Source organism: Danio rerio, chromosome 7 (assembly GCF_052040795.2).
Source record: "Danio rerio strain M-AB ecotype USA chromosome 7, GRCz13ab, whole genome shotgun sequence".
Classification (NCBI taxonomy): Eukaryota; Metazoa; Chordata; class Actinopteri; order Cypriniformes; family Danionidae; genus Danio; species Danio rerio.
Window position 1 is genome coordinate 56699487 of NC_141027.1, and position 24825 is coordinate 56724311.

The 24825-nt window shown below is 35.5% G+C and overlaps 2 protein-coding genes across 2 annotated transcripts in view; one reads left to right on the forward strand and one right to left on the reverse strand.

Annotated features, from left to right (window-relative positions):
• csnk2a2a (casein kinase 2, alpha prime polypeptide a) overlaps positions 1-24825 on the reverse strand; it is a 471730-nt gene that overhangs the window by 150998 nt on the left and 295907 nt on the right. The gene's annotated exons all lie outside the window — the stretch shown is intronic.
• slc22a31 (solute carrier family 22 member 31) overlaps positions 1-24825 on the forward strand; it is a 38775-nt gene that overhangs the window by 4888 nt on the left and 9062 nt on the right. The window contains exons 2-5 of the mRNA XM_087261954.2: positions 4153-4256; positions 6179-6333; positions 18742-18910; positions 21780-21925. Coding sequence (XP_087118080.1) covers positions 4153-4256; positions 6179-6333; positions 18742-18910; positions 21780-21925 — 574 coding nt within the window. The remainder of the gene's footprint in view (positions 1-4152; positions 4257-6178; positions 6334-18741; positions 18911-21779; positions 21926-24825) is intronic.

The window sequence follows — 24825 nt, forward strand, 5'->3', positions numbered from 1 at the left end:
AACAAAGCTTTTCCCTCATAAATCCAAAAATGTCAAATTAAAATAAAATCAATCATGTTTGTTCTGTAGAGAGATGACTCCTATCCTTTTGGTTAGCATTATTTATTTTGGGTTGTGCAGTTTAATTCACAGAATTTCTACAAAATATGTTCTATACTAGAAAATCTAACATAGCAATATTTTTTATTTTGATATATTGCGATATAAATGCAGTTTCACCAAATAACTTGAATATCTAAATTTTTTAAAGAATTTCTAATGTTAGATTGATTGGGATGATTCGGCAGTGGGAGTGCATCTCAGTAAAATCTAATAAACCATCTATAAATTTCATCAACACATTTTCGATGTGGTCGGTGCTATTTGCCGTGCATGTCTGTATTTGCATGTGTTGTGGGTATGTTCATGCACCACAATCTATAATACATCTAAGAAAAAGACACAATTGAAACAAAATGTTTTATTGTTTTCAGAGTATTCAAGTACAGTAACTGAATGATAAAAATAATTCAACAAATTTAATTGTTGTTTGTCACAAATGGTCTATTTTCTTATACCTGAATGCTTTTAAAATCATTATACAGTCACAGGCATCTAAAACACATGCAAATGATGAATAATAATACAAACCCAGCATTGCATATCCTGCGATTTGATTATTGCGACTATTGTGATCACATTGCGATATCGATGCAGAAACGATATATTGTGCAACCCTAAAATATCTTTTTTTTTCACAGTTTGCTTTTTTGTTATTATTTGTTTTTTGTTTGTTGTGTACATTCATTTGAGTACAATCATATAGCATATTTAAAGTTGGTATTAGAAAGCAGGTTGAAGTTGCGTTTTTGAACATTTAACATTAAGTGTAGCTACTACAACATAGACTAAAATGTATTTTTAAGTCTTTGATTCAACAAAATCTGCAGAATCCTTGACTTTATTTAATAGAGCAGTATATGTGTTGATTCAGTATGTTAAATTGTTCTCTGACATCTACATAGTAGGCATGTGACTACCGCCTCATTCACACGAGGCGTCAGCGGCAACGGTTCCCATTCACTTTAAATGGGTGATGTCAGGCGTTGCCGAACTGCATTGTGGATCCGTCGGTGCCGCTTCAGAGGCGTTGCTCGCTGCAAAAGTTGGGACTTGCTTAATTTTTCAAGCGGCAACAGAAGCGTCAGCCAATCAGATCACTGTATGCAAATACACCACCTCAGACTGTGGCCTATTGCTGACTAATTTCATTGGCTAACGCTGCTATGACAATCGCGTCTGCCCCTTCAGACACGCCCTCTTTCAAGCGTTGACACTGAAGCCCCGTGTGAATGTGGTGTTAGGCAAGTGCAAAAAAATCTTTTTTCTTCACAGTCATTTATATCCACAGGAAAGGTTTGCTTTTGACCATATTTGGAGGGGTCTTCAAAATTAATTCAGCATTTAATATCAATGAGAAGCTTGTCAGTGCCTTCTCTCTTTCACACACACACAGTTTTTTATGCAACCAGAGAAACCCAGTTTGCAGTTCACTTCAGCATTTTCAGTGCACTTTGCGCTCGTGGTCGTGCTCATTTGTTGTTGCTAGGTGACCATCAACCGTTTTGTCAGAGGACGACAAACTAATAAAACATTGCTGTTGATAGGCTGCAAATTTATGAAGGAAATAAAAAAATTCACTGGGTGTTGTGTGTTTGCTTGTTGACATTATGTTACTTTCAGCGATTCTAAAAAGTTTAGATGTTTTCAACTAGGTGCACCTGGAATACGCAAGCATGTCACTCTCAATATGTGTGCGCAAGCCGTGTGCCTCCATTGGAAATAACGAACTTGTGCACGCAAAAGCCGCGTAATGTGAATGGCCTATTTCATGACGTCACAAAGAGATCTATGATTTGTGCATGGCAAAACAAATCTGTGGACATGTACAAAAGCCACTACTGCACAACACAACATGCAACATCAGAGTTTGACAGCATGTGGCACACACACATACAGTAGCCTGTATACTTTTTTTGTCTTATGTCTCTTTTAGAGATATGTTACAGGTCCTTGCTAAATATCTAATCGTTTTCCTTTCCTGAAATACAGTTAAAGTCAGAATTATTAGCCCCTCCTAATTATTAGCCATCCTGTTTATTTTTTTTCCCTAATATCTGTTTAATGGAGAGCAGATTTTTTTCAGCACATTTCTAAACCTGATCGTTTTAATAACTCATTTCTAATAACTCATTTATTTAATCTTTGCCATGATGACGGTAAATAGTATTTACTATATATTGTTCAAGACACTTCTATACAGCTTAAAGTGACATTTAAAGGCTTAACTAGGTTAAAAAGGTTAACTAGGCAGGTTAGGGTAATTAGGCAAGTTATTATATAATGATGGTTTCTTCTGTAGGCTATGAAAAACAAATTAGCTTAAAGGGCTCATAATTTTGACCTTAAAATGGTAATGTAATGTATTTTTTGTTCTAGCCAAAATAAAACAAATCTTTCTCCAGAAGAAAAAAATATTATCAGACATACTGTGGAAATGTCCTTGCTCTGTTAAACATCATTTGTAAAATATTTAAAAAGCACAAATTTTTTTTTTTAAATTGGGGGCTAATAGTTCTGACTTGAACTTTATTTTTCAGATTCACACTAAAACATATGTGTGTCAAAATCGTGATCAAAATCGAAACCGCTATATTGTTCAGGAAAATTGTGATGGGTTTCTTTTGCCCATATCGCACAGCCCCACTCCTGAGTTGTTTTTTTGATAAAATAAAGTCTTAATTATCTACAAAATTGGCAGACAGATATTTATTTAAAAGCACAGTCACAAATTACCATCAAGTTCACCTAAGCGGATGCAAATTCATTGACATTCTTTTATTTCAGTAATTCCCAGAACATACTGTAATTCCCAAAATTACAGTAAGAGCAGATTGATATGACACATTGCACAAATGTGCATTTATCACGTATATTCAGCATGTGCTTCTTGAATATTTACAAAGATGCACATGTCTGATGCTTCATTACAAACACACATGGCAAATATTTACATTTATAGTCTATCTTTCCTGAATTTCGGGTTCTCAATGAGCTGTGTTGATACTTTATGCCTGGTTGCATTACCTCAGAGCTCTATAATGCCAGTCTCGTTTTCAAAAAAAGAGTTCCACATACAAGCAAGATGAACTTAAATATAAGGGAAAATAAGCATTGTTATAATCTTATTAGAAACGTTGTGGCCAATCAAATGCCGACTGTGGCATGCATATTAATGTTCTTGTGTGGATCATTAGAATCCGTGTTTAGTTATGCTTTTTGCCTTTTTTTTTTTTTTGCCAGAATTGATAATGAAAACAAGGAAATGTTTAAGACTGGTTTCCTGAACTATGATTATTTAGCTATGTACTTGTATATACAGATTTATGGCACCTTTAAATGTATTTGTCATCATCATCATCATCATCATCATCATCATCATCATCATCATCATCAACGTTATCATTATTATTATTATTATTATTTTTTTTTTATTATTATCATTATTACTGTTATTATCGTTATTATTAATATCATTATTATAAATGTTATTATTTTATTACTATTATTAACATCATCATCATCATCATTATTATTATTATTATTATTATTATTATTATCGTTATTATTAATAACATAATAATCATTATTATCATTATTATTATTATTATTATTATTATTATTATTATTATTATTATTATTATTATAAATTATATAATTACAGTAAAATTGATGAATATTTTCTGTTAGGCTTTTTGCTATAGTACTAATAACTAACTTTAAATATTAGATATTATTATATAATAATCTAACTAATATATATTATATATTATTTTTATTATTGAAATAGTGAAATCTCTTTTTTGTTTGGGTATTACAAGTTTTTTGGTTGGTTGAAGCTGGCTGTTTATGGTCATTAGCTTTTCTAGTCTAGCCTAGATGGTGGATCTTTTAACGTTTTACATGGTGGAGGATCTTGGTGAAGCTTGTTTGGGCTAGAAAACAACCTTGAATGATAAACAAAACCACTCTATCTCCATAATGCCTTTTAAATAGGATCAACAACTAAAGAAATTGTGATTAAAAGTATCTCTCTTCTTTGCATGCTTACAGTGGACCTTGGTGTGTGATGACTACTGGAAGATTCCTCTCCAGCATATTTGTTTCATGACCGGCTGGACCCTGGGTTATATACTCCTCGGCACTCTTTGTGACTGGTGAGTCTACCTAAATTACCTTGTGTTTGGTGCTGCTTTAGCAGAATGACTTCACTGTAATGTTTGACAAGCCACAGTTGTTCAAATATTTGTTGGTGTATAAACAAACATTTAGAATTACAACCTAACAGACCACTTTTTATTTTCTGGGAAGTTTGCACAATGCACTTTTGCTTTTTTCTTGTTGTGAAATTATTTGTTGTCCAGTAAAATAACTAAAAACATTCATGGAGATTCTGTCATCAGCTACACCCAAAAGAAGATTATTTTGATGAAGCTTTAAAAAAAGAAATGACAACAATAATATGGGAGTAAATTGTAGTTGAAGAAGACACTATATATATTTACATATTTATTTATTAATACAACAGTTTTGTCTGGTTCTCGAAACAAATTGGCTGATAGCCATGTGATATTGTGTAATAACAGCACTTGTACAGCCTCCTAACTTTTTTCCTCCTACTTAGAGTGACAGCAGATCAATAAACTCACTACAGTTTGACAAATATTGCTGCTGTTGGATAACAATGTACTTGTGAATGTAGTTGTTTAGATTGCAACTATGCAGTTTATTTATAAGGATAGAGCATATTTTAAATTATCATAATTTAGGTGGTTGGCGGCCATCAGCCTGTTATACTGAGCAGAGCAAAGACGGTTGCACCCCAAGATGGTGACAGATCACATAATAAGTCCAAAGGGGGAAAAAACTCAGTGTTTCCTTTTCGTATTTCAAACTACAGCTGATCAAATCATTAAATAACAGTACGTGACATTCTAAGTTAATCTCTTCTTTGTATGTTGTAGAGCTGCATTTATACCATAGTAATATGCCAGTGTTTGTGCTGCTTTGGCTTTTTTGGGGTTTATTATTTCGATCTCCTGATGCAACAGAGACATACTGGGGAATGCCTGTAGACTGATGGCAATTCATGCTGTTCAGCCTTATAATCTTAAAATGTGAGCAAAATCACCTGTTTTGTCATCACTTTAGACATTGCGCTAGAGAATCATTCAAATGGTATTTGTAAAGAGCCGTTTTTAAGCAATGGTTTCTGCTATTCTGACATCAGCTGCAGATGTGAATGAATGACTATAAAAAGCAGTTCCTCATAGATTTTTAAACTCACTGTGTTTGATTTTCTTTTTTATATACACGATTATGTTGTCAAACTGTTGTATAAATGCAGTATCACATGAGTAGCAGTGTGATATGGAATATCTGTATATCACCACCTGTGGGACACTAAGGCACAACACACATCTCCCACTAGTGCCGATATACAGTCATATTGCACAGTTACTCTTGTGATATTGCTCATATATATATATATATATATATATATATATATATATATATATATATATATATATATATATATATATATATATATATATATATATATATATATATGGATGGATGGATAGATATAGAATAGCTAGAATAGTTAGTAAGTGCAAACAAATCTATTTTTTAATGTTTTAAATAAATTCTGTGGAAATATGTGTGAAATAATATTCCATTATTATTCAGTATAACATATTTATGGGAATAAAATACGTAAAGATAAAACATTTATTCTTACCGGTCCTTATTAATGCCTAAAAGAATACATACTCACAGTTGTATAGTCTTTTAAATTGTTAATCAGTCTTGCTGAGGTGTGTGAATGAAAAGTTTGAAAGATGGCAAAGATTAAAGATTTAAAAGTATAACTAATTAGTATTAAAGGGCTGCACTGTCATCTTTAGCAGCTTGTTTTGATGTCATTAATGATTATTTGATATGTTTAGTATTTTATGAATACACTGAATTTGATTTTAATGAATGTCTTAAGTTGTTTCAGTGTGTGTCAGTGTCTACTTACTAATGCTCTGCAGTGTCTACTTACTAATGCTATGTGTGTTTGTGTGTATCTCAGGTTGGGTCGTCGGCGTGCTCTTCTGCTGTCAGTGGTTCTCTCTGGGCTTCTGGGAATCATGGCTTGTATTTCTAACAGTCCTTCCGCCTTCCCGTTTCTCCGCCTCTGCCAAGGCTCAACATTAGCTGGAGTGTTTTTGTCATCTTACATTGCACGCAAGTACACTCCTCCATTATATGACCTATTTCTAATCTGCAACTGATACTTTCATAAGACACAAAAAGCTGTCTCTTACACAAAAGTGGTTTTGTGTGGTGCTTGTTTTTACATTCTGATCCAGAAACACTCCAGGGCTCTAAAGCTACTGAGAAAAACTCATACTAAACAATAGAGAAAAGTTCGAAGTAAAGGCAGGGTTTGCCTCATTGCTATGAATTATGTCAGCATAATTATTAACTATGCACAGAGTGATTGGCTGATTGAGAGGGGAGGAGCCTCTGTCAGATTTATTGAGGGTAACTTTGTAGAGCCCAATATTATGTTGTCATATTCAAAATGAAACTATTGCCACATTCACATTAAGATTTTATTTTTTGAATATTTTTATTGCTTTTTCAAAAGTCTTAAATTTTTTCACAACACACATATTGAGCAACATAATAACATGGTATATAGCCACAGACATAAACTCCTTTAAAAAAAGGGGAGAAAAAGGAAAAATTATAAAAAAAAAATTAAATAATTAATTAAAATGGATAAATAAATAAATATAAAATAAATAAATACGCCATCCGTTCACACTAGGCCAGAGTTTTCGAGCGCCGAAAACGGAGCGTTTTGAAAACGCTGGAGAGGCCGTTTTCATTCTAAAACGCTACTGCTTCGTCTCAGTGTGGATGGGGAAAAACGGAGACATCTGAGAATGGAGGTGGGGCTGCTGACATTCGCTAGCTGATTGGGGCTTTTATGTCATTGCGTATCCTTCCCTTATTCGTCAAGCCCCTATCACATGACTATAACACATGGCTTTAACGCTACCAGAAGACAACAGATCAGCCTTCACTGTAAACAACAACATGGACACTGTTTTAGGTTTTAGTGTACTGTTTTACTGTCTGTTTTAGGCGCCATTGTGCAGTTAAACTCTGCCATTTTTACTACAGCAGCGGCATATATTTGCTAGAATGCGCATGCCCAGAATGCACGAATGGTCATGTGATATACGTTTTTGGTGGCGGATCGTTTTTGATCTAAAACGCTGTTTTCAAACTAAAACGCACTATTGTAAATGGGGCCTTAGTGTACAAGTGGTTCATTCAGAGGCAGGAACTGACGGACATGCAACAACTTTAATCATAAGGTATACAAAAAACAAAGTTTCCATCTGGAGCTTCTTCACATTACTCGACATTTGTAAACACTCGCTCTAACAGGCTCGCGGCTCTTAGCAGCGCCCACACTAGTCACAGCTACCAAGTTGAGCTATCACAGAGCTTGTGCTACGCATCATTGCAACGTTTAGTTACCTTTTTTGAGAGTTATGCATGAGGGCTATGTGACTGCACGAAGACCCTACGCAATGAGAATTAGTTGACATGTAGATGCTATGTAACTTAAATTCAACAAAATGCGTTAAAGGCACCACCAAAGTAAAGTGATAACAAATAATAATGTTTTTAAATGTATATGGTAAAATATATAATATGATTATGTAATTAATTATATAAAATACGGACATTTGTATTCAGAGAACATACATTTGGATTAATGTATTTAAGAAAGAAGTATTTTTTTGTGTTATATGAAAATCCTACTGTATGGGAGTACCTTAGTGGTTAAGATGAGAACGTATTAATAGCACATTATGGTCAAATGTTTTAGAAAGGTTTTCCTTCCAAGTAGGGCTGCATGATATTAAAAAAAACTAACATTTCGATACTTTATTTCTGCGAAATATATCACGAAAGGAAAATAATTTCACAAAATGACAAACTGTTTGGGAAGAATTCATAATTTTATACTGATTGGGATGATATGATTTTGTAGGGGAGTGCATCTGCATAAAATATCCAAAAATATATATAAAAAATGTAATTAACCCTCTACCGCATGGTGTTGCCATATGGCAACATGATATTTATGTTGATTTCCCTGCCACTGTTTCTTTAAGACCAACATTACATTTTTTGTGTTGTTGCAAAGAGAAGACCTTAGTGAAGCTATTGATGTGCTTTGCTTAAGTCACAGGACATGCAGAGTTTTTTTGTAGCGCGATTTCTAACAGATTGGCATTTATTGTGAGTAGTTGCTGAATACAAATGAAAATGTCAATAAAAACAAAGCATCAAATTATGTCAGATCCACAAAATAATCTGAAACATCACCTTCAGTAAGTTATGATGACATATTCACAACTCAATTTTTTTTTTTTATCAAATTTTTTTTGTAAATAAATCAAATCTATGTGTTGCCAAATGGCAAGGTCAGCTGAGATCTTTTAAGTTGTAACAATAACAACATGAATGCTAGTAATATAATGTTGATTAGCTGAATGTTAATGGCATTTAAATTATGGATAAAAATCTAGTTTTATTGGCAATACTACTTTTGAATAGATATCAATACAGGGAACAGTGTATTAGCGAGCACCACCATGTTCTATGGTAAGTGAAAGAAGAAAATAACAGAACTGGCTCTTCCTGTTGATGAAAGTGAGGATGAGATGGGTTTTAGTGACCATGAGCAGGATGCAGACTGGACATTTGATAGAGACAGTACAGGTAAGTTAGCTCAGATGCAGACAAGACAGGTGTAGTATAGCATATAGTATAATATGTATAAACATTGTTAGCTAGTAGCTGCATTATTCTGATGTATCTGGATATATTAGGCTTGTTATTTATTTGTTATTATATTTTCTGGAGAAAATATTTATATTTACTGTATGTTGTATACATGATAATACAATATTAGGTTTGTTTTTAATAACATTCAGGTAAAAAAAAGAATGAATGAAAGCTGTTGGAATATGAGTTGTTGGAAAGTATGTATAAGGTGTCATTTATAGCGCTGTGTTAAAGCGTATAACACTGCAACACCAATTAAATCATTTCAAACAACAAAATTATTAATTATAAGGAAGGTTTAGAATTTTACATTTTTAAGTTAGATCCACTTTACGTTTTGGCCTCATGGCAACATATTATAAACTACCTTAAAAAAATAAATTTTCCCAATTTTTTACAGCACTTCAAGTTAAGCCATTTTAAGAAAAGAAAAAGTCATTTTTTTATATATAGATTTATCATAATGCTTGTGGTAGAGGGTTAAAAAATTTAAGCACAGATGAAAATGAAATATACACTGCTTTATGGGTTTTGGTGGAACATCACAATATTGAGGTAAAGAAATTCAGTTATCAAATCTAAAATAACACTGTAAAGTCTTCATTTGATAAATGATTAAGCTCAATTAATCTTTAAGTGGCAAACTTTATAATTTCTGGTTCCCAAATGATTTAAATTAGCTTTAAATCTTACAGCCACTGAAAAAAGGTCATGTGATTTTGTTATAAGAGATCATGCGATGATGAAAATATGTGTGAATGGACAAACCAGCAGGCTGAGGGCACTGTAAAACAACTGAAATGTTGTCTAGGTAATTCTAAAATGCCTTAACGGTTTCAGTATTACTGTTATAATATTATTAATGACCTCCAGAACTGTCAAAAGTATCCGTGCGCTGCGTCTCATGCCTTCAAACACTACCACATGTTCATTGCACGTTGGCATCGTTCGAGGCACATTTATTAAATAAAGAAAAGATTCACGCAGCTTCTCCTACCGCAGAAAATTCTGTTTTTACTGTTGATATTTGGCGCCAGTTAAACAGGAAGTAACCACTTTGTTCTCTTTGACTACTTGGATTGAAATGGCGCTTTATTCACACATCTTTTATGTGGTTATCCAGTTTTGTGCAAAAATTTGATGGAAACAAAGGTATTGACTCAACAAATCATGTGTACTGCTCTGTGATAACAACTTAACATTACACGTCCTGCGATGTGACTATTGCGAATGTGCACATTGTGATATTGATGCTGAAATTATATGTTGTGCAGCCCTATTTCCAAGGCAGATTGTCATTTGTGGCATGGTCTTAGTGAATTATGAGTCACTTTCACTCCTCATAAATTGATTTAGGAGCTTTTTTAGCAGTAAAACACATTGTGAAATAATCTTAATCAGACATATTAGAGTCCTAATTTTAATTCCCATAAATCAGCAAGTTTGCAGATACTTGGCTTTAGATACTAGCCTTTAGGTGTCTTGTGAATATGGCCACAGGTTAACCATTTTAAAGACAATACAGTATAGATGATCATACAAGTAGCAGTAGAGGAACCCAAACAGGTTTCCAAGTTTACTGTTCTCTTCCTGCAATCTCCAATGCAACAGGAAGTCCCTGTTTCCTGGGTTTATCCTCTTTTATCTGGGTCTTATTCCTAAAGTCTTCCAGTACAATATATTGATATTCAAGTTGTGTATCTAAGTTCAATTTCCAAAAACTACAAGTAAAGATTTTTTTTTATAGTACCTTTTAAAGCACATACACTTCAATTCGACATTTAGAGACGTTTGACCCAATATATGTTTCCTACAATTTAAAACCTGACAAATATAAATAGTGCATACATGCACATTTATTTATTGAAGTAGCTATATGTCAGATAGTTTAATGTAAAAACGGCAGTAACCACATAAAAAAAAAAAACCTCTTCAGACTTCCTAGGCTGTCTATGGGCGTATAGAGTGATTTTAATGAGAAGGACATTTTTCCAGGGAAAGAATGTGATGTTTATGTATGCTCTCGAGAGCCTCTGGCTGCGTCTAAACTCATTTGAGTAGGTACTTGTTTTGTCCTTTATATACTAAAACGTTCTATGTACTGAGTGTGGTATTAATGTGTTTTGAATATGCTACGTTTATTTACCATGTAGTAATTTTTTAATGATCTACAAGTGTCATGTTAATTCATTGCCATTCACAAATCCTCTTCTGAGGCCTCATGGGAGAGTTTTATGCAAGTCTCACTGGCAAAAGACATTCTGGTGCTTTTTTGTCTTCTCTTTTAGGAGTGCTATAAATTCAGAAATCTGTCATATACTACTTTTCACGTTTTCTAGTAGGGGAATATGTGATTTTCACGTTCACTGTCTTCCGTTCCATGTAATATGAAATTATTGCTTATGCACTCTTTAAAGAACTGGATTATTATTCCCAAATCCTGCTAAAATATAAACAAACATAACTATTGAGCTAAAGTCTATAAATTCAATTTAACCCAGCGGTTGGGTTTATCCTTACATCAGCAAAATTCGGATTGAAATAGCCCAGCATTTTTTTGAAGTGATGATAATGGCTTTTTGGGATTATATTGAACCTTATGTAATGTTTAAGATAGGTATGCTCTGAATATTTTCGGGTGTTAAAAATCATTGGCTAGAAATGGCACTTTACTACGGAACCCCGGAAGGGACGTAGTGGAGGAGAAAAAAAATGGGTGGGTGAAAAAAAAATAATGGGTGAAAGAAAAAAAATGGGTGGGAGGAAAATATATATTTCTAAGTTTTTTGCGTTCTCTCGCAAAGTTTTGCGTTCCCTCGCAAATATGTTTTGCGTTCCCTCGCAAAGATGTTTTGCGTTCCCTCGCAAAGATGTTTTGCGTTATCTCGCAAAGATGTTTTGCGTTCCCTCGCAAAGATGTTTTGCGTTCTCTCGCAAAACTGTTTCTCCTCAAACACTTCCTGTTCACTGCACTCACGTAAACCCTCCCGTTTTTGCCGAAATTCTCCCGTATTTTACCATTCTATCCCACTTTCTTTACATTACTGTGCGTATGCTACCTATGAACCAGTGAATGCATGTATAAGCGCTGACTGACAGACGCGCTTCGTACAATAAACTGATCCCAGATCAGCGTCTGTACACGCCATTTACAGAGGAGCGGGTGTATGTTTAAACAGACAAATACACTGAATAATATGAAACATCTCCGTCCTGCATGTTTTATTTTAAACAGCTTATTTTCTCTTAAATGAGCACAAACAGTTTCTAAAGTAATGGACTGCTTTCATTATAGATCTGTGCATTCTTACAGAGACACCTCTGTTATCAAACTAAACAAAACATGAGATTCATTTGCTGCGCACTTGTTTGATAACAGAAGTGTCCCTTTAAATGGCGCGTACAGACGCTGATCTGGGATCAGTTTATTGTACGAAGCGCGTCTGTCAGTCAGCGCTTAAACATGCATTCACTGGTTCAGAGGTTGCAAAGTGAAAGGCGACAATCAGCGCACAGTAATGTAAAGAAAGTGGGATAGAATGGTAAAATATGGGAGAATTTCAGCAAAAACGGGAGGGTTTACGTGAGTGCAGTGAACAGGAAGTGTTTGTGGAGAAACAGTTTTGCGAGAGAACGCAAAACATCTTTGCGAGGGAACGCAAAACATCTTTGCGAGAGAACGCAAAACATCTTTGCGAGGGAACGCAAAAAACTTAGAAATATATATTTTCCTCCCACCCATTTTTTTCTTTCACCCATTATTTTTTTTTTCACCCACCCATTTTTTTTCTCCTCCACTACGTCCCTTCCGGGGTTCCGTACTTTACTGTGTTCAACTGGAATAGAAAAAAATTACAAAAATATGAGCTGGGAATAAAATGCTTTTCTGTGCTGCACTGCCCAGTAGTCTTCAGTGTTTTAAACTCCTTCCAGATATAATCACTGTACAGTGTTGTTGTGAAGAGAGTGTGGTTGAATGGCCCACACGGAGCTGCCTATGAGATGCATGAAACACCTGAGAGGGAAGCCAAATACCTTTACGATATTTATTTATTTTATTTTATTTTTTTGATTAGAAATGCAGTTTTTTGATTCTCCGACCGTGCCCTCTTCCTCACCCACACATTACGAAAGTTGTTACAGGTGTGAAATGGCTTTTAAACCAGTTGCATTGCGCTATGATACCCATTCATTTCAATGGCTATTGTATGACCTTTGTAACCTATTGCACAACCAACTGTTTACAAACTGTTGGACACCCACCAAAGCGTTTTCAGTCCATAATATTGTAGTAATATGACTGTAAACTACTTTCACCTGAGTAAGGTCTTCAAAAACTGAAAGAGTGCTGTTGACGATACTAACTTTGCTATCTGCATATTGCAGTAATATTAATGTAAACTAAATTCATTGTGACTAAGGTTTGTCTTTAAAAACTGAAAGAATACTGTTGAAGAGACTAACTTTGCCATCTAGAGAAACATAATCAATGAACATTGATCACACACTTACCAAATCTGTAGAGACTGGACAATCAACACAAACTGGATCCATGTCTTTTTTTTTTTTTTAAAGAAGACGATGGCAAATCCTGATTTCACCATGTCCAGATGAGAAAAAGCTATTGTGTAAAAAATGTCCCTTACAAAACATATTTTTGTCACATGTTAGCAGACCACTGTAGTCCACACATGTAGGCTCACACGCGAGCTGTGCTCTCATTGCGGAAAAATTAAAACAAAACACTTTGGCAACACAAAGTGGCGTCTGTTTGAACACTGTAACAGGTAAAGAGTCTTCGAAGCTATATCATACATATTAATGAAGTTGCATCGCATTCACAATAGAGCTCACTGATTGGTTCAAACCAAGTCTTATGAATTACAGAGATTTTTTTTTTTTTTACAGATGTGCTGAAAGCTCAATTCTGTCATCATTGAGACATGCAGACATCCAATCTCAACACTGAAACGTATACAATGATCTCATTGCTGTGATGTAACTTCAAAATTTCTATTTTAATCGGAAGAATGAATTTTTTTCAAAACAACGCAAAAACAACCAATTTTCACTTTTTTGTGAAACATGTGTCCCAATAGTGTTTTTAGCAACATGGGACATATACAGTTAGGTCCATAAATATTTGGACATCGACACAATTCTAACATTTTTGGCTCTATACACCAACACAATGGATTTCAAAATAAACGGACAAGATGTGATTTACATCCAAATCAGCTGAACAGTGTAAGAATTGCAACAATTTGCATATGTGCCTCCCACTTGTTAAGGGTCCAAAAGTAGGTGGACAATTGGCTTCTAAGCTGTTCCATGACCATGTGTGTGTTATTTCCTTATTATCTCAACTACAATGAGCAGATAAAAGGTTCAGAGGGCATTTCAAGTGTGCTATTTGCATTTGGAATCTGTTACTGTCAACTCTCAAGATGAGCTCCAAAGAGCTCTCACTATCAGTCAAGCAAGCCATCATTAAGTTGAAAAAACAAAACAAACCCATCAGAGAGATAGCAAAAACACTATGCATGGCCAAAACAACTGTTTGGAACATTCTTAAAAAGAAAGCCTGCACCAGTGAGCTCAGCAACTCCAAAAGAACCGGAAGACCACAGAAACAACTGTGGTGGACGACCAAAGAATTCTTTCCCTGGTGAAGAAATTACAACAGTTGGCCAGATCAAGAACACTCTCCAGAAGGTGAGTGTATGTGTGTCAAAGTCATCAATCAACAGAAGACGACAACAGAGGGAATACAGAGGGCTCACCACAAGATGTAAACCATTGGTAAACATCAGAAAGAGGAAGGCCAGATTAGAGTTCTAAAAAAGCCTTCACAGTGCTCGAACAACATCCTATGGACAGATGAGATCAAGATCAACGTGTACCAGAGTGACTGGAAGAGAAAAGTATGGAGAAGGAAAGGAACTGCTCATGATCTTAAGCAGTAAAGCTTGGTGGTAGTTGTGACATGGCATGGGAATATATGGCTGTCAATAGAAATGGTTCTCTTATAATTATTGATTATGTGACTGATGACAAAAGCAGCAGGATGAATTCTGAAGTGTTTCAGGCAATATTTTCTGCTCATATTAAGCCAAATGCTTCAGAATTCATTGGACGATGCTTCACAGTGCAGATGGACAATAACCCAAAGCATACTGCAACAACAACTAAAGAGTTTTTTAAGCAAAGAAGTGGAATGTAATGCAATGGCCAAGTCAATCACCTGACCTAAATACAATTAAGCTTGCATTTCACAGGCTGAAGACAAAACTGAAGAAAAAAAATGCCCCAACAACAAACAGGAACTGAATACAGTTGCTGTAGAGGCCTGTCAGAGCACCACCAAGATTGAAAACCAGCATCTGGTGATGACAGTGTGTTCCAGACGTCAGGCTGTAATTGACTACAAAAGATTTGCAACAATGTATTAAAAAGTAAAAGTTATGATTATTATTCTGTCCTATTACTTTTGGATCCTTAACAAGTGGGAGTCACATATGCAAACTGTTGTAATTCCTACAGCGTTCCCCTGATTTGGATGTAAAAAACCCTCAAATTATAGCTGACAGTCTGCAGTTACAGCACTTTTTTTCATTTAATTTTAAATCCATTGTGTTGGTGTATAGAGCCAAAAATGTTAGAATTGTGTCAATGTCCAAATATTTATGGACCTAACTGTATGACTGTCAACATCTCAAAAAATGTGTTTTGGGATTTCGCGACCCTTCAAACCTCAACAATAATATGGGAATGCTCATTCTCTTGAAAGTTTTTGCAAGATCTAATCTTCAGACTGGATTGATAAAAGACTTTTGATAAGGAGTATCCTGCTTGTTGCCTTGTGTTGTTTGCACCCCCCAGCAGGAGTCTCTCTGGAATGTTCCATGTGGCTTCTCCATTGCAGAGTAGGGTGAAGCGATTGACAGGGAGCAGCAGTGCACAGCAATCCATTTATATCTCACGAACAAACTGTTCTAAGCCTCACAACTGTTTCTCTTACATCACTCTCTGTCTAATCGTCTGGAGAAAGTTCAGCGGGGATATGTCCACTGCCCCGTTTTTCTGTGCTTCTGTCTTTTTTGTGATAATATGAGATAATTGTCTGAAGCGGTATGAAAAACATACAAGATCTGCTCTGTTTTTTCCATTGTGAGGAGGTCTGTGTTCTTGTCGCGCTCTTCCTGTGATTGTTACAGGAGTTTATGTGCATGTTGTTCATTAGGCAGATCACTCTTTCCAACACGCAAACCCCTTCAGTGAGCTCTCGTAGAAAAGTGAGGGTGGTTCTGTGTGTTACAAGGAATACAGACACATACACTATCAGTCTAGATGTTTCTCATTTTCTGCCTATATACCAGTCAAACATTGAGGCAACCCTGATTTATTCTTTATTATTACTGTTGTACAAATTTTACAATAATACTGCTTAAACCCTTGCTGGATACGTGTGGCTATGAATGACTTTAGTTTTATCAAAGAGCATGTATAAATCACTGAGCTTTTAAAATCGATTTTAATTAAATTAGTTTATTTCATTCATTCATTTTTCCTTAGTCCCCTTTATTCATCAAGGGTCGCCACAGTGGAATGAACCACCAACTTATCCAGCATATATTTTACACACTGGATGCCATTCTAGCTGCAACCCAGTACTGGGAAACACCCATACACTCTCATTCATACACTATGGCCAATTTAGATTATTCAGTTCACCTATAGCACATGTCTTTGGACTGTGGGGGAAACCGGAGCACCCGAAGGAAACCCACGCCAACACTGGGAGAACATGCAAACTCTATTCAGAAATGCTAATTAACCCAGCCAAGATTAGAACCAGCAACCGTCTTGCTGTGAGGCAACAGTGCTAACCACTGAGCCACCTTATTGACCCATTTTGTTTAATTTATTTACAGTATTTATTTTAATGAGGTTTGCTCACCAACTCTAAACAAACTTACGTTGACGTAAAACAAACAGTTTAAATCTTTTTACGCGTCGACTGCTTAAATATATGCAGAGACATTTGTAACAATTTTAATCTTATATAATATTTCAAAGGCGGCACAGTGATTAGTGCTTACAGCAAGAAGTAAAACAAATGCTGGATTAGGTGGCAGTTCATTCCGCTGTGGACCCCAGATTAATAAAGAATAAAAGTCTTTTAAAATAAATGCTCTGAGCTTGCTATCAATAAAGGATTTTGGAAAATAAATGTTGTTTTAAACATTTATAATATCAAAAGAATCATTAATAACTGAGCATAAAAAATACTTAAGCAGAGCACCAAATCAGGATATTTTTGAAGAATAATGTGATTTATGTATTAGGATAAAAATGAGATGACAGAATCCTTGTGTTAATATGATATTTATTGTCATTTAATGTAGGAGGAGAAAGGTTAGGATCAAAGCATTTGCTTCTTTTCTTTATTTGGTTAAAATAGTTTTATATTAAGTTGTATTATTTTGATTTGTTTATTATTCATTCATTCATTTTGCTTTAGCTTATTCTGATTTATCAGAGGTCACAACAGCGGAATGAACCGCCAACTATTCCTGTGATATGTTTTACGCAGTGGATGCCCATCTAATTCCGCAGCCCAGTATTGGAAAACACCCATAAACACTCACATTCACACACACTCATACACTATAACCAATTTAGTTCATTCAGTTTGCCTATAGCGCATGTCTTTGGACTGTGGGGGAAACCGGAGCACCCGGAAGAAACCCACGCCAACATGAAGAGAACACCCAGCCGGGACTCGAACCAATGACCTTCTTACTGTGAGGCGGCAGTGCTAGCCACTGCACCATCGTGCTGCCCCGATTTGTTTATACATTTTTTACATTATCGAAATAAAGTTTAAACTGAAGACTCTATTAATAGAAGTTGGAAATTCACATCATGTGAAACAAATATGTTGTGTCTACTATTTACATTAGATAAGAGACCTAATTCAGCCGGGTGTGTGTAGTAGAATTAGCAGTAGTAGTAGACTTAATTGTCTTCAACAGGAAATTTGTTATGGGCATCACCATATTGCTGCAGACAAACCATAAAAACAAACAATAAAACAATACAAAATCTAGTAGTTACAATAATTATACTGATAATTTAGATAAACTCTTGATAAATAAACACACTGAAACGAGTACAAAGGATCTCTTATATCAGTTCAGCCTACACTTAGGGACTATCAGAAGGAAGCAGTTCATATGTTGAAACAAAAAGTGAGGTGGATCATTCAGAATCCTTTCCACGTGATTAAAGTCACAGTTCTCATATAAAACTTGAGCAATAAAATATTCATCATGCACAGCAATTTTCCATCCAGACTTTAAGAGATGCATCAACTTAGATTTACACTGCACAGATAGGTTGGCAAACCGCACTACCTGACAATGCTTTCAAGAACAGCTTTATAAAACAACATCACAAGCTTCTCGTGAACTCCAAAGAGACGTAACTATATTTTAAGACATGTGTAATGTAATGTACATTTTAAGTATAGATCAATACATCTCTTTTTTACAAACATGGATAGAAAATTTAAAAGAACAGGACATTTCAGTAATCTAATAGGAACAATTACCAGCGAGAGGAAAAGAGGACATCCTGTTGTTGAAGAACTGTAGGAAGAGAGGAAGATTCTTTTTCTAGAATCCCTCTCAACCTTCATTCTTTTTGATGATTCCATTTACACATGAATGAGTAAAGTTTGAGTTATTTTCTCTCTCCTCTTCCATGGTGCAGGGCTGGAATGGTGTGACCCCTCTCACAGGCTGATGGTGTCCATGGTCAGTGGCTTTTTCGCAGTGTTTGCGGAGCTTCTTTTGCCAGGGCTTGCTGTGCTTTGCCGTGATTGGCCTGTTCTTCAGGCTGTGGCCACGCTGCCTCTACTGCTGCTTCTGTCCTATTGGTGGTGAGTCATATCAATGCAGATTTTTACACTTGACATGTCATGTGCACTTGTTTATTTTAGTACATATTGGCCACTTGATTTTTTTTTAAACCAAACAAAACAAAAAAAAAAAAAAACGTAAACCAATAGTTTTTTCAATTTACAGGAGTGGTCCAGTGTGTATTTTAAGGTTTGGTTGTGTTTATAAGATGCAAAGCAATATGTGACCGTGCTTCACTTGTAGAAAATCACCCAATGTTTTTCATAGATCTTATTTTGATTATGAACAGCTACTCTGCTAACATGTAAAGGCTGTCATATTTTCTAGTTCCTCTAAAAGGCCCGCCCTCAAGAGGCTACTATCAGTCAGGGTAACTATTTAATCAGAAAATAAAGACACTACGAAACCTCATGCCTGCTCTCTGAAATAAAATCTGACAAGTGTCTTTCACACACAGTTGAGTCAGAATTTTTAGCCCCCCTGAATTATTAGCCCCCCCTGTTTATTTTTTCCCCAATTTCTGTTTAACGGAGAGAATGTTTTTCAACACATTTCTAAATATGATAGTTTAAATAACTCATCTCTAATAACTCATTGCTAATATCTTTGCCATGATGACAGTAAATAATATTTTACTAGATATTATTCAAGACACTTCTATACTGACATTTAAAGGCTTAACTAGGTTAATTAGGTTAACTAGGCAGGTTAGGGTAATTAGGCGAGTTATTGTATAACGATGGTTTGTTCTGTAGACTATCAAAAAATATAGCTTAAAGGAGCTGATAATATTGACCTTAAAATGTTTTTGTTTTTAATAAATACTGCTTTTATTCTAGCCAAAATAAAACAAAGAAGACTTTCTCCAAAAGAAAAAAATATTATCAGACATACTTTGAAAATGTCCTTGCTATGTTTAACATCATTTGAGAAATATTTAAAAAAGAAAAAAAATCAAAGAGGGGCTAATGACTTTAACTGTATATTTGGGTTTTAGGCATGTGTAAGTAATATGAAATGTTCACAAACCTTTTATAAATTCAGTATTTTAGATTAGATAAACACTGCAGCACTGCTGAAGATTGTGGGTCTTTACAGTGGTTTAACTGATAAAAATAAATTTGAGCTGTATTGTTAACAATGGCAAACAGCATTTCCTGTTGTTTAGATCCTTGCTACAACATACTGTTAATGCTATAATCTATGCATGTAATAGATCAATTTTAACAAATAATAACACCCACAGATTGTGGCTCACAATGCACAGCTTTATCTATTATGGTTGGAGCTGCTTCTTTGAGGAGTTTTTAGCTAAATCCAGCAGTGAACTGGGAGAGAATCTGGAAGCTGTCCTTTGTTAAATGCTAGCTATATATTTTTCATAATTCACTGTAACACAATTAAAATGAAACTGTAAGCACTTCTCTCTTTGTGTTATGTCCTTTGAAAGCCGAAATACAGAAACAGAATAAATTCTGTGGAAATAGCAGCTTTAGGACAGCATTTTGGCTTTCTCTGCTACATTACAGTGCCTCTGGCCACGCCCCTCCGCTGCATGTGGTGAATGCGCTTAACCTGAACCCTGATGTATTTTTGTGTGGTCCCCAAACTTTGTTCACTGTAGGCTTTGCTAAGCTAACTCTGTAAAAGCCAGTGTCTCCCTTTGTATTGAACTTTGAGCGTCTAACATTCAGAGATGTTGTTTACATTCACACAGCTACATTACACATCAGCTAAAGTTTAAAATATTATATCGTAGTGGACCATCCCTTCAAAAAAGAAAAGATTTTTAATTACACAATGAGCAGCAGCCTAAACCATTGATGCTGTGCAGAATGGAACAATGTTTACATGGCATTTACACCAAATTGAGACCCTACCAATGGTTATGAAGCCGAAATTGACATCAGTCCAGACAATCTTTTTTTCAATGTGCTGTTGTCCACTTTTGGTGACCCTATGCAAATTGTAGCAGTTGTGCTGTTTTTAGCTTGCTGCTGTTGCTTATCTGCTTCACGGTTTGACGTATCTCTCAATCAGAGAAGCTCCATGGTCTTAACAAGTTGTTACTTGCATTATAATTGCCTTTCTATTAGCTAGAACCAGCAATTATTTGCTCCCTTTAACTATTGCGTACTAGGTTTTCTTTTTTCCATCCATTGTTCATAAATCCTATAGTAATGGTTGTGAATATTCCAGTAGATCCTCACTTTATGAAACGCTCAGATCAGCCCATCTGGAATCAATAACCATGCCACGTTCAGAGTCTTAACTTTTTTTTAAATCACCTTTCTCAATAATTTTAATACTTCTTTTGAATTTCAGCAGACCATCTTGACAATGACATGTACGGAGGCTATATGCTTGTGTGCATTGTATTGCTGTTGTGTCAATGGCTGATTAGATTTTTGGTTTAATGAACTTTATGCAGCCTCATTCATAAGATGTGAACATATCTAAAGGTAATTTCACACCAATTACTATAACTGTAAGGGTAATTATATTACCAACACCAACAGACACTAGCATTCTAGATGTTATAAGCATATGCTGATCAGAATGAAGTATAATCAAATTGGATGTCAGTATTTTGAGCCCTGAAAGTGGTTACAACAGTCTTTTTATAATATTATCATTATTGTAATAGTGACTCTGTCTGGACTCTATTCTACACAAATTCTTTCCATTTAGAAAGATTTTCATCACTATGTTGATGTTGTTTTAAGTTAATAGTGGTGTGAACTGATTTTTAGCCTTTACAATACATTGTGTATTGTTTCTGTCTCAGAAACAGCTATTACAATATTTACATTAGGGTCACGAGATTACCAAAATCATAGAGCCAGCAACACTAATAATTTGTGTGTTTGTTTGTGTGTCTGGCAACAGCTGTGCTTCAGTGTTTCCAGAATCTCCTCGTTGGCTCCTGGCCACAGCTCAGATTCCTCAAGCAAAGGAGTGTCTCCAGTCTTTCTCTGCACGGAATGGCATGTGTGTTAGCGATGAGCTCTACCCTGCTGAAACACTGCTGTCAGGTAAGAGTCTGCCTCCTGAACATCACCTAACCGACAGCCATCCAACCTTAAAAATAATCACTGGTAGTTTCAGAGCAAGCTTTTTTTTTTTGTGTGTTTAAAGACATCCAGAGATTTCTTGATTGACTAAATTAGACAGACTATGTGGTGACTAGTCTATTTTTGACTAGATTTCAATGGCAACCCAAATGTCAAATTTTTTAGGCAAAGTTTCTACTGTTGGATGTCTATTAAATTCCTTTTTTAATGAACAAAAAATGCTTGTTGGGTCCATAATAGGGTTGGGAGTCATCAACAATTTTGGCATCGTACGATGTTCAATGTGAAACATCACGATGGACAATGTCATTAGGCTGAATTAATTATTTATGAATATTTCATTAATTCATTACGAATAAATTATTTGTAGCCTACCGTTACAACTACCTGACCCGCATGGTCTTTGTTTTACCCATAATCAAATCATAAATAAATAAAGATAAGGTTTACACAAATTACCACCTGTCAATTACTTTTTCTGCGGGACTCTGGCAAGAATAGACACTGTGAGCTGTGAGCGTTATAATGGCGTCGACAAACTTGGTTGGTAAAAAGGTGCAAAACCAACAGTATCTGAGGTTTACTCTAAAATTATTAAGTACAAGTGTGAAAGCAAAAGATTAAAGCAGTGTTCTGATGCTGTGACATGTTACCTGATAGTTTCAAAAGACCAAAGTGTCGTTAGATAGAGACAAGATTAATTAAATATCACGTTTAACAACTATAGTGAGACGCAATCCAGTGCTACATCCTTGATATACCGGAATAAATTCCGATGTGCACTGCTCTCTGGGTTTTTGTGCTTAAAGCACCCGTTGACTGCCTGGAGCTCAGACGCACGCGTATGCTGCAGCGCATGACAGTGTGTGTGTGGTCATGTGATGTGCGTTTTCATCAATATAGTGTGGACTGAGGGCTTTTCAGAGCTAGGTGAAACGCCAGTGTGGACGTGGATCGTTTTCGTTCTAAAATGCCATTTTAAAGCTAAGATGTATTAGCGTAAATGGGGCCTGAGTGTGTATATTTCACAAATGGGTAGCCACTGCAACGGGGGCGATGGACGATGGGATCGTCTATCGACCCAACCCTAGTCTGTATATACAATAACATTATTGTTGTGTCATATTACGCAGGTTGGCTGCGAGTCCATAAAAAGTCGTAGAATAATGCTTTCACACTTTTGGTTCACACCCGGCTTCATTTGACATCAGTGTTCATCACGTTTAGTCTACTGAACTCTGGTGCGCACCCACAAACGATACCTGAAAGAGGTGGTCTGGGGTACGGTTCACCTCTGATATGAATGTAATTGTACCAAATAATGTAATCGAACCGCCAATTGTACAACAAACTTTAGTCTTCATAACGTTCATTCATGTGTATGGCTGTGTATCACCTGCCTTTGTAACAAGAGGGACTGACCTTTTTGGTAACAAAACCAAAGATTCAGTAAAAGCAGAATGACTGATGTGCGTACGTCTTTCTGTTTTGGCATCTTTGCTTTCAAGGATGTCACACAGTGTCTGTACACACAATAGCAGCTTGATGATGCAGACGTACTGGAGGTTTAGAAAGAAAATAAACAGTGTGATTTATAGACCAGCCGAGAAGGTGGCAAGGGGGGTAATTGAACTTGGGTTTGGACTAGGCAATCAATCCAAGTGTGAACGCACCCTTACTGTTCTTTAATAAAGGCCTTTAAAAATATTAAAAAGCCTTGAATTCAGATGTGTAACATCATAAATATTAAAATTGTCATTGGACAGAATGGATTTTTTTTCCTGTTCCAGTTATGGCATGATCAGAGAGAACTGTGGTAGCAGGTTGAAGCACAGCTGATGTCATATGTGACTAAAAAGAGCTTGCCATGCTCTTATTTTCTCACATGCAAATCTGTTATTCTCTAGGTGAAGCAATCTTCCATGCGTGGAAACATAACTGGCATTCTCATTCTGTTTGTCATTGAACTGACATAAAGGATACTTTGTGGTCTCCACAGCCCTACTGCTTTTAGGAGCTCAACTTGAAAATATTCAATCTTTTTTTTTAAGTGGCAGCAGTAGCTGAGTTTATTCATTGAACAGAATATTAATAATCGATCAAAGAACATTTGAGCACATACCAGAGTGCCAAAACATGTTTTTAAATGTAAACTATTAAATATCTCACTTATGGTATGTTTGTGAGGTAAACATTTACAAAATAATGTGTCTGACGTTATAGCTATGCTAGTTCCTTTGAATGAACTAATTACACAAGTAACAACATTTTGTATAAGTTTTATTTCGATTTTAGCTAACATGCTAATGTTAGCTAAAACATTAGCACGTGGACTGATGTGAATCAATGGACTCACTCCACCTCTTCATCAGCATAATAGTTACTTTAAAATAGTTGTTGACAAAAACACAACAGTTTTTCATCTTGTTTTGAGACAATATTTTGTATGTGTGGTTAAGAAAGTATGTAAAAAATTATTTCTATCACTATTCCTGGCCAGCACAAGGTGTCACTTTTAACCTCCGACCATATCTGCTGAGATTTTTTACACTGGAGAATGTATTGTATTTTTTAATAATACTTTGCACTGTAGCCACTGGAACTTCAAAACATTTAGATATATGCCTTTCCTGACTTGTGAGCAGCCACAATGCGCAGCTGCTGGTTCTCACTGAGCACCTTTGTCTTAGCCATGACTGTTCACAAACCAACAGACGGGAGCTGCTGTTTTAACCTGTTGAGTTGATTAAAACATGAATCGGTAATTAGTATGCTTTAGAACAGCTTGGACTATATGGAATGGTATAGAACTTTGGCTTTTCCCATAGACGGGGACAGTTTGCAAATGGTATGAATCATTT